The sequence below is a fragment of the Empidonax traillii genome, unplaced genomic scaffold (genome assembly GCF_003031625.1).
Source record: "Empidonax traillii isolate 1590-97213 ecotype Southwest subspecies unplaced genomic scaffold, ASM303162v1 scaffold106:size2091409, whole genome shotgun sequence".
NCBI lineage: Eukaryota > Metazoa > Chordata > Aves > Passeriformes > Tyrannidae > Empidonax > Empidonax traillii.
The window spans coordinates 190,163-200,429 of NW_020955299.1; the positions used below are offsets into that span (position 1 = coordinate 190,163).

Consider the following 10,267-nt stretch of genomic DNA (forward strand, 5'->3'; position numbering starts at 1 on the left):
GGCTGGCACGAAGTGCCCTGGGAGCGCTCTCAGGAGGTGAACCATGCCCTGAGGCGTGCCTTTGTCACCTTGGAAATGATGACTGAGGCAAAAGGTGGGTGTGTGTGGGAAAAAGGACAGTCACTGCCATCCAGGTGTCCCACTTTGTCATGTGAGGAAAGGTGTGAGCTCCGTGGCCTTTGCCCCCTCTCTGTTGGCCATCCCACGGAGCGATGCCAGGCTGAGGGCAGAAGGGAGCAGTGGGCATCAGGAGTGGTCCCAGGGCCCCCAAACGTGGCTGTGGGACAGGCCACACATTGGCTGATGCCCTGACATCTCCCCCACCAGCTTCTATATATGGGCCTGCCCTCTCTGAACCCACCGCACTCGGCTCTCAAGTGACACGCTGGGGAGGGAGGGGGGGGGGTCTATTTTTAGCCCCTGAATGGATCTGTGCTGGAGCCGAGCTCTCTGCCCCCGTCAAGGGTACGGCATCATGTTGTGCCGGGAGGATTTTCCTGCGTGGCTCTTTGAATGGCTCCATCCCCGCCTTAGGTTGGGGTACAGGTAGGATTCAGCTCTGTGATCTCTCTGCTGCTTCTGCTGCTGGATCCCCACGGTTTTGGGCTCTGTTGCAACTCCCTCCCCGGGGCCACGGCTATGGAAGGAGCTGCTGTGGCTTGCTGGAATGTCCTGTTTGGAGTGTGCTTCGTGCTCCCCTCATGCATGATGCTGTGGCAGCAGGAACGCTCAAGAACAGAAATCCCACAGTTTTTGAAGGGGGTTGTTGGCAAGAGGAGCAGGAAAGGGATGTGTGAGGTGTGATGCTGCTGTGCTGCTAGGGAGAGAATCCCAAACCCTCTGTGCAGCTGTGGAGAGAATCCCAACCCTTCTGTGCTTCTGTGCTTGGGGAGCAGAGGCAGAAGGGACCAGAGGGAGGTAGCAGTGTCTCTCTCACTGCTGGCTGGGTTATGGTCCAGCACAGCCATCCCCATCCTGCTGAGCCTGCCAGGAGCTGGAATTTCAGCTGGAAAGAAGGGAGGATGAAGTGAGGAGGAGTGAATGCAGCTGGCAGGGAAGGAACCCGTGGGGACAGGATTAGGGGCACACACCTCGCCTACGTCTGCCAGCACTGGTGCCGCCCCCTCATGCCCCCATCTCTCCCACCCCCCCTCCCCTTTGCTTTCTCGCTGCAGGCATGGATAACTTCGAGTACAGCATCCAGCTGAACGACAGGGAATGGGCTGAGTTCTTCTTGGCCTCGGAGGAGTGCAACCTCGCCCCGGCCTCGCTGGCCACGGCCGAGGAGCAGTGCCTCAGTGACATTGAGCAAGGGGACGGCCACGCCAGCCCCGACAGGCTGATCCCAGCCAGGGAGGGCAGCGAGCCAGCGCCTGGCACGGGGAGCTCTGCCCCACGTGGGGTGCCCGGAGACACCCCCCTGCGCTGGCAGGCCGGTGGGCACCTCGCCCCGGCGGAGCTGCTGTCGGGCAGCGAGGACGAAGCGGAGCTGGGCTCGGTCGGCAGGTTCCTGTGCGAGAGCAACGAGCCCGGCTGCCCGGCCCCCCCTGCCATGCCCAGCGCACAGAGGAGGCAGCCCCCCCGGCCCCCTGCAGCCCCCCTGGCCGGCCAGGCTGGGGGCACAGCCCAGGGCAACCCAGGGCAGGACGCAGCAGGTGAAGCAGCGGCATCGGAGAAAGGAGCAGCCGGAGGCAGCCGAGCCATGGAGCCCCCCAGCACTCCAAGCACTCCTCAGCAGGCAGGGGACGCGGCAGGGGGACAGCCCCATGGCGGTTCACCGGCACCCCCTGCCAGGAAAAGGCATCCCAGCGCCTCCCACTCGGAGCCCAGGCCTCGAGGACCCCCGTGTGACGCTCCCATCCCGTCCCTGGGGGCTGCACAGGAGGAGGCGAGCGGGGAGAGAGCGGGGCCCGAGCAGAGCTCCCCGGCCGGGTCCCCCAGCGTGGTGAGGCCCAAGGTGCCGGGGCAGCAGAAGAAGAGCCGCAAGCAGCAGCGGGGAGCCGGCGCTGCCGAGGGGGACCCGGGGGGGGCTGCGGCTCAGGGGGCCACACAGGGACCCGGGAAGGCACCTCCGAGCTCACCAGTGTCCTCTCGGAAGAGCAAAGGGAAGGAGAAGGCGGCCAAGGCGGCTTTGGTGAGGCTGGGCAGCGAGGAGGCGGCGGAGGCCAAGCAGCCGGTGCCCGGCTCTGGCGTGGATGAGGGTGATCCAGCTGGGAGTGCTCCCCCGAGGCAGAAGGGGAAGGAGCCAGGGGCACAGTCCCCGGGGAAGACAAAGGCCACCAAGCCCTCAAAGGCAGGGCAGGCCGGTGGCTTGGGCTTACGTGACAGTGCACCAGCGATCCCCGACAACGGAGCCGTGGCTCCTTCGGGAGAGATGTGCCAGGAGATGCCAGGGAAGCCTCTCCAAGCCAAGAACGTGGCAGCTTTTGGAGGGGATGCTGCTGAGGGAACTTGTGGGGATCCTGCAGCTGGGATCCTCAGGGAGCCTGCAGTTGAGAATCCCAGGGTTCCTGCAGTTGAGAATCCCAGGGTTCCTGCAGTTGAGATCCCTAGGGTTCCTGCAGTTGAGATCCCTGGAGCTCCTGCAGTTGAGATTCCTGGAGCTCCTGCAGTTGAGATTCCTGGAGCTCCTGCAGTTGAGATTCCTGGAGCTCCTGCATTTGAGATTCCTGGAGCTCCTGCATTTGAGATTCCTGGAGTCCCTGCATTTGGGATCCCTGAGTTTCCTGCAGCTGAGATCCCCAGCAAGCCCTCAGACATCCCCGTGGTTCCTTCAATTGAAATCCCTTGGGAGCCTGCCCCTGAGATTCCCAGGAAGCCTTCAACTGGGATCCCCAGGTCTCCTGCTATTGAGATCCCTAGGAAGACTGCAGCTGGGATCCCCAGGATTGCCACCCCTGAGATCCCTTGGGAACCTGGCCCTGAGCCCCCCAGGAAGCTGAGCCCCCCGTGCTTTGCAGATGGGGCTTCTGCGAGGTCAAACACCCTGGATGTGACCTGGCCTGAGATGTATGACTATTTGTTCTGTGATTCCCAAGAGGAGGAAGAAGAGCTGGGGAGCTCAGTGGAGGGGCGGAGATCACCCTTGCAAAGGGAAATATCCTGGCCTGAACTCTATGAGTATTTTTTCAACGAACCAGAAGGTAAAAGGAAAAAAGCCAAAGGTAAAGAGAGGAAAAGGAAGAAGTTCGGCAGCTTGGACCACACTGGGCTGCAGAATGAGGATCCCAGCTCAGCTCCAGTCAGGGACACTGTGATTATCTCGGTCCCTGAGGTGTGTGAACACCTCTTCCCAGAGAGACCGAGGAACAGGACGGGCTGGAGAGGGATTTTCTCAATCGCTCCAGCCTCCGAGGTGAAGAGAGCTGTGGGGGCTCTGAAGTCCTTCCTGCAAAGGCAAAGACACCCTGCCAGAGGAGAAGCCCCAGCCTCCCAGGCTCTGGTGCCGAGAGGATCCGGAGAGAAGTTCGCCCTGGTCCCACTGGCTCCCCCTGGAAGAGGCCAGGTGTGGCTGGAGGGTGAGGACATGGCCCTTGCACTGACAGGTAAAGCACGTTATCCCTTTATTCCTGTTTCTCTTACCTGTTCCTGGAGGCAAGTAAGAGAAACAGGAATAAAGGGAGAGAAGTTTGACCCACGAGGACAGCCCAGTGTGTTTGTCTTAAAGCTTATATGATGCTTGGAGCCACAGGGCCTCGTGGTTAATATTAAACCCAAACAATGAGTGAGTCATCCCAAAGGGTGCCTCAAAATAGAGCTTCCAGTCGGTTTGCACAGAGAAAAGCCCCCTTTGCCGTGGTCACAGATAATAAGTAAGTCAGTTTTAATTAAAAGCCTGATCAAATAAACATGGGAGCAAAAAATAACCTACTCTTACAGCATGGAGTTGTTCCAGGCTGGAAATGCAGCAGGGGAGGAAACGTAGAGCACTCAGGGATGTCCCCATCCCTGGACTTAGCAGGATGTGGGGGTGGGGTGGGATCAGTGAGATGCTGAGCACTGGTGCTTCCCAGGGGAATAGGTGTTGTCCTAGAGCAGTGTGTGCCTTTGGGGCACTGTCTGGCAGGAAGGGGGCCTGGCCCAGAGGTCCCCAGGAATCACTTTCTGCTAAATCTACTCCCCAGACCCACTTCCAGCCACCACACTGCGCTGGGAAGGCACACAGGGAGGTGTGAGGCAGCCAGAGGTCCTGGGGTGGCATTAACAAACATTTACCTCAGGGTCTTCAACAAAGTATAAAACTGAGAGGGGTGAAAAACGCGCCCCTCAACTTTAGGGAACATAACTGAGTCCTAAATAGACACGTTTGACTCGACAAACGCTGATAAAAATGTCATCTGGGAGGGAAAATGTGTGACAAGGATGTGACTCCCTGGGAGCGCGAGGGACTCGTGTCCCAGAGGGATGGGGGAGCTGGGACAGAGGAGGTGGCATAAAACCCCAAACCTCGTGCTCCTCTCCTGGCAGGGACGGCAGAGGATCCGCGGGTGCTGACCCACAAAGACATGTGCCTGGTCTTCTGTGCCTTTGCGTCCTGGGCAGTGAAGACATCTGACCTGCAGGCTCCGGATGCCTGGAAGACCAGTACGTACAGTGCCCGGCCCGGCGGGAAAAGGGTGGGAATGACTTCATGGAAGACTCGGCAGGGACAAAGGCAGGGCTGCTGATACACCTACTGCTGCCTGTGGGAAAGCGCAGTCACCTCCCTGCTTTTCCAAAGTGTGCTTTTAATGCCTTGCCTCTCTTATGGAGTGGCAGTCCCGGCTCCTGCTCGTTTACATTGTGCTTTCCCCACACTAAGTGGCTGCTGACAGGAGCTGAGCTGTCGGACAAGTCTATCCCCAGCCTTGGCCCTGCTGCTGACAGGGACAAGAACAGTTTGCCAGGAGAAGAGAGGCTTCCTTAGGACCCATGCTGGCTAGCAGCAGAATCAGGACCTGGAGTGTGCAGGTTTAGGCTCCCTCATCTCCTCTGGAGCAAATGCATGTGTTTTTTCTAATGTGCTATGAAGATATAATCTTCTTTCTAAATACAGCTTAGCTGAAGTGTCATCCTGGTGCACTGAGTCCTGCAGGTAAACGGAGCTCTGTTGGATCCTCTCCTCTCCAATCACAGCTTTGGGATAGCTGGGAAGAGAGGAAGCTCAGGAATCACATATTTGCTGAGCCCCCTGGGAGTGCAGGTGGCTGGATGAGCAGGGGATGGGGCAATGAGAGCAGCATTGCCATCATTCCCACCCTGGATGGAGCAGCTGAGTGCAGGGTCCAGCCCTGGAGAGCCCTTTCCATGGGCTGAGATGCAGGGAACAAGGCTTCCTGCTGCTTGTCCAGGAGAGGAATGTTCCCCACTAAGGTCACACAGGAAGCTGACACCCTGGGCTGAGAATAGCTCATTAGCTAAGGCTGCTCAGTGCCATCATCACAAGGAGCTTTTGGCCTGCTCCTCCTTGTCTTCTGGGTATTGGGATGGTGGACGTGGCCTCAGGGAGGTGAGAAAAGCGGGATACGGGTCCTCATGCCCTGGGGATCACATAACCCTGCTGAGGAGGGGAGATGGGAGGCAGTTCCATCTAGTCCTGGACAAGCCATTCTCTTTAGGCTTTCTATGTTCCAGTTGAATTCCTCTGTTTATGTCCCTCTAACACATAAGTAAAAATCAAGTCTGAATTTAAACTGGGAACTCCAAAGGCGTGGCTTGGATTCCCAGTTTTGCTTGGGAATTTAACCTCTCTTATAAACCAAGCTAAAAACATTGGCTGACAGTACAGAGAAAAGCTTGATTCTGTGTATAATCCCCATTAGTTGTTTGTTATATCTCTACATTTTTTTTGTTTGGATATTTTCTGCTTTTGGCTGGGATCAGAAAATCCACAGATAATCCACAAAATGGTATTTTTCTGTCATCTTCACAGTCCAAACAGAAGTAGAAAATGAAGGGACAGTCCTGAAGCCCTGGTGAGATTTTCTACTGTGTCTTCCTCATCCAGGATTAAAACTGTATATCCAACCCATCCATTAAATCTCCACCTGAACGTGTGTATCCAACCAGTGCACATCCCTGCCCCACACATGGAGCCTGTTTAGTGCTGTCCTTGAAAAAAAGCTGTTTGCTGTGGAATGGTGGTGTGATCCATGTGCCCAAACTAAAGCACTAGATGTGGGCAGATAGGCCATGGGTGGCTGGGAATGCACTGGGAATAAATTCAGCGTGGAGGGGATGAAAAGCAAAGGCAGGAGGGGAGTGGGGAAGGGAGGGGAGTGACCCCTCAATGTCCCAGGGAGCAGGGTGAGCCAAGCGTGTAATCTACAGATCTGGAAAAAAAAAAAAAAGACCTTTAGGTTGGGAAGAAGCACCCAGACTAACTGTGGAAATGTGTTGGGCTCTTTTCCAGTGTTCCTGGCAAGTTTTGGCACACTCTCTGCCATCCGCTACTTCCGGAGGCAGGTCAGAGAAGGACACCCCCGGACTTAGGCTCAGCTCACACTAGAGGTGCTTCCTGGGGACAGGTGGGCACGGTGGAGGGCAGAGACTGCGGACTTTGTTCTTGGACAGTGTGAGAAGCCTGGATCCCAGCACCACGACTTCTCTTGGACCCATCCCTACACGGGACAGGACATCACGGGAAGCAGGATCCTTCCGGTGACAGGAGTTTATGGCACGGTAGGCAGTCGGTACCTGTACTGGAGAAAAGGGGAGCCCAGCCTGGGCTGGCTCTGGTGTCTTTCCTTGCACTCTCCTGGGACACTCCCTAGGAGCAGCCAGTGTCTGTCCCAGGGCACTGCTCATCCCTCCTCCTTGCTGAGGTCACCTGGTGGCAAAGGCAGGCATGGACGTGGTGGAGGGAAACCAGGAAAGTGCTTCATTCGTGTGAAAGAGCTGGGATATCTGTGAAGGAAGAGTGCAGAGAGCTTTGGGAAGAGCTGTCTGTCCAAACATGGGGCTTGGCTAAGCATATGCTGGCTGGGCAGCAGCTAGAGGAGGACGGAGGGGCCGCTCTCTTGGCAGAGCCCAGGGCTCCCATGACTGGTTTGGCTCACTGCAGGAGGACTCATCCTCCTGGATTTCACTCCAAGAAGTCACAGTTCAGTGTAACAGTGCAGGAGGCTGAGATAAGGTTTCTGTTGCATGTAGCCACCTCAGCCCTGCTGAGCCAGAGCCACGTCCGTCCCTGTGGGCGAGGAGCACCCGGGCAACATCCCAAACACGTAGGCAGAGGATGGACAGGGGTCACACAGCCAGGGCCAGGGGAAGGGTCCTGCAGGAGATGCACAACATGGAAAGGGGCAGCAGAGAGAGGGGCTGAGCTCAGGGGAGAGCCCTGAGGAGGACAGGAGCATGTTGGAGAGGAGGAAGAAGTACATGTACATGTTTGGCTCTGCCCAAACCTCATGAAGGGTCTGGATATATGATTTGTTCCCTCTTCTGCCTCCCACCCTAGAAGGATAAAGTTGGCTGGGGCAGGTGTGGGGTGAGGGGGTGCTGTGGCTGAGTCTGTAACCTGGGGGGGCTGGGGAGGGCTCGAGGGGGCCCAGAATGGAAGGTGGGGTGAAAAATGAAAAGGAAGCGGTTCAGTTCCTCCCCTGTCTCCAGTGCCTTCCTCATCACTCAAGGGCATTATTCATGAGGGTTTTTCTTCACTCCCAAGTCTGGTAACAGCATGAATGCGAGATTAAGCACTCAGGGACCAGATCCACAAAGGTACTAAGGGAAATTAGCCCAGAATACCAGTGTGGATCTGCCTGTGAGCTTTATAGGAATGGTGTGGTGATGTTTGTCTCATGAAGCCAGAGAGGGGAGGTTTAGCTCTTTCCTTGTAATGCAGAGTGCTATGCAATTTTAATGTGTGTAGGGATGGACTGAAGACCATGTATTATTGCTGATAAGAGAGCACAACTGTGCAATTGTACAGTGAGATATGTAACTGTAAGTAGTGAGAGAGATGTACAGGCTCTGTATGGACTATAGCAGCTGTCTATCCAGCAAGAGGAGTTTTGTGGAGGAGGAGAACAGATAAAATATGCTGGAAGCTTCTAATAAAGTTCTATTTCATTTACTACTTTTGTGTACATTCCTCTGTTGGCGTGGGAAAACGCTGAATGAGTACTGACTTTTAAAGAATGGGAAATCAATGCATTATGTGTCTGCTGATACAAAACTGTAGGAGTTGATGGGCTGGTTTTTGGAGCCCTGGAGGACAGAGCATGCAGGGAGATGGGCTGTGTCTCCTCTTCCTTGGCTCCGTCCCCATGCCTGCCCCCCCGAGACACATCTTGGCTGTCACATGTCGCTAACAGCCTGTTCCAGAGAACCCTCCCGCCTCAGAAGCTCTCAGCTTCTCTTCAGACAGCTCCTCAGGGGCCTCTGAACAGATCAGTGAGCACAACTCAGTGCCCAGCAGCAGCTCCTGCGCTCGGTCCATCGACCCTCATCACCTCCATGCTCCCTGATCCCCTTCTCCAGCCCAGGGCTGCCTCCAGGAACACCTCAGAAAGGCCCAGCAGAGCTGCTCCCTGCACCAAGCAGGAGCACAGGGGAGGCTGAGGCATTCCATATGCTCTGCTTTGCCGTTTATCCAGCCCTGATCCAGGCAGCTCACCCCGCGCTCTCCGCGGCAGGTGGGAACAGCAGCCTGGGCATGGCGGGTGGGAGACGGGGAACAGCTGGAGGAATCAGGCAATTCCATCCTGCTGGGCTTTCCTGGGAGGCTGCCACGGGGAGCTGAGCCCAGCAGGAAGGGGGAGAGGAGGGCAACTGGCAGGTTTGCTGAAGGGAAGGGGGTCTCTGGCAGGTCTCCGAGGTGAGGACAGAGCTCAATCCTGCTTGCTTGGTTTGAGTTTGTTTAGGTTTTGTGTTTTCTAGCCCTGTCACAGAGAGCTGGAGGAAAGAATGTTTTCCCTTCCCTTTGCAGGTGCAGGAAGAGCTCATTTCCCTCCTGGCCATGTACAGGACTGCCAGGTGCAGCGCTGGCAGATAATAAAGGACTGTGTCAGAAATCACCGAATTTAATACTTGGCTAAGTGGTTTGTGTCTGTCTCAGTGATTGCAAAGTTGGCTTGGAGGTCTCACTGGATCTGGAAGGGTTTCTGGCCAGAAACCATAACGTTGAAGACATTTTTGATGCCATTAGCTGCTCCAGAAGGAGTGTGAACAGGACAGGGCTCTGTGCTGGCATGTGGGGAGTCTGCCCGTTCCCATGTCAGCTGGATCTTTCCTAAGGGATGCCCTGGCTTTGGGGACCTCCTGTTTGCAGTGCCCCAATCCAGAGATGAGCCATACACAGCCAAACATGGCACTTGGGGTGGGAAAAGTAACTCCTGGCTGTCCCTGACATGCACAAGCAGGGCAAAGCTTAGTGGCACCAACTGCGTGTTTTCCCACTCCAAAGGATGTGGGGTATATCCCACCCTCTTAATGCCTCTGTCCCAGTGCTGTTTTCTTCCCAGCAGAGCTGAGTACCCTGCAGGTAACATGAGGTGCCTGTCACCCTTTGCCTGTCTGTGATAATTGGTGTCTGATCCTTTACAGCTTGGACCGGGAGATGTCAGTAGGATTTGGCACCTCCGCCTGCTAGAAGTTAGCAGAGGTGCCAGGTGATCCAGCAGGTTGCAGGTGCATTTCACACTCCTTTTGATCTGCACTGGAAGAAGTGGGTGAGATAAATATTTCAGGAGACGGATGCTTTCGGCTGACTGCAGAAGTGGAAGGAATTATTGAAAGATCTTGCTGGTATCAGGAGATCAGCTCTGGGAGGGTGTGCTGTGCTCACTCAAGCAGCAGTGTCCCTCAAGGAAACCAGCCCGGGCTTGCCTGCAATTTTAATGCTTGGTTTATTCTCCGACCTTTTAAGCCCTCTCCTCTCCCTCCACGGCGAGGTCCATGTGCCTTCTATCTCGCCCCGCAGGGAGCAGCCAGGACCTCAATATCTTTTTTTTTTTTTTTTTTGCAACAGCAGCAGCCGCCGCCACAAGCAGCGACCTTTCCGTGCATCTTCGCTGCCGCGGGGCTGCTCTCCCTGCTCCGGGCAGGGCGTCGGTGCCGGAGGTGGGATCTGTGCCATCCCAGCCCCGCCGCTCTGCCTCGCACGTAGCTCCCTCATCTGACACCTCGGCTTGCCAAGCGCATGAAAAAGTCAGGCAGGTGCACCCCGAGCGACCGACTCCGTGTTTCATCCGGATACACCGTGTGCCGGAGTCCCTGCTGGATTCAGGAGAAGCCTCTTCCCCCCCACCCCCCCTTCCCAGCCATCCCTTTTTGTCAGAGCAACTCC

General features: G+C 56.2%; 1 protein-coding gene across 1 annotated transcript; it reads left to right on the forward strand.

The window, feature by feature from the left end:
• The first annotated feature begins 464 nt into the window (after positions 1-464).
• Positions 465-6,838, forward strand: PERM1 (PPARGC1 and ESRR induced regulator, muscle 1). Its single transcript, XM_027882446.1, has 6 exons — positions 465-546; positions 1,176-1,561; positions 1,613-2,468; positions 2,922-3,545; positions 4,468-4,584; positions 6,392-6,838. Exons 2-6 carry the CDS (start codon positions 1,178-1,180, stop codon positions 6,469-6,471), a joined length of 2,061 nt encoding a protein of 686 aa, XP_027738247.1. The 5' UTR covers positions 465-546; positions 1,176-1,177; the 3' UTR covers positions 6,472-6,838.
• Positions 6,839-10,267: the final 3,429 nt, after the last annotated feature.

Excerpts from the sequence above, each read along its gene's own strand:
- PERM1 (XM_027882446.1), top strand. The coding sequence starts at position 1,178 with ATGGATAACTTCGAGTACAGCATCCAGCTGAACGACAGGGAATGGGCT. Across the intron at positions 1,562-1,612 it reads CCCCCCCTGCCATGCCCAGC|GCTGGGGGCACAGCCCAGGG; the intron begins GCACAGAGGAGG and ends CTGGCCGGCCAG. Across the intron at positions 4,585-6,391 it reads TCCGGATGCCTGGAAGACCA|TGTTCCTGGCAAGTTTTGGC; the intron begins GTACGTACAGTG and ends GCTCTTTTCCAG.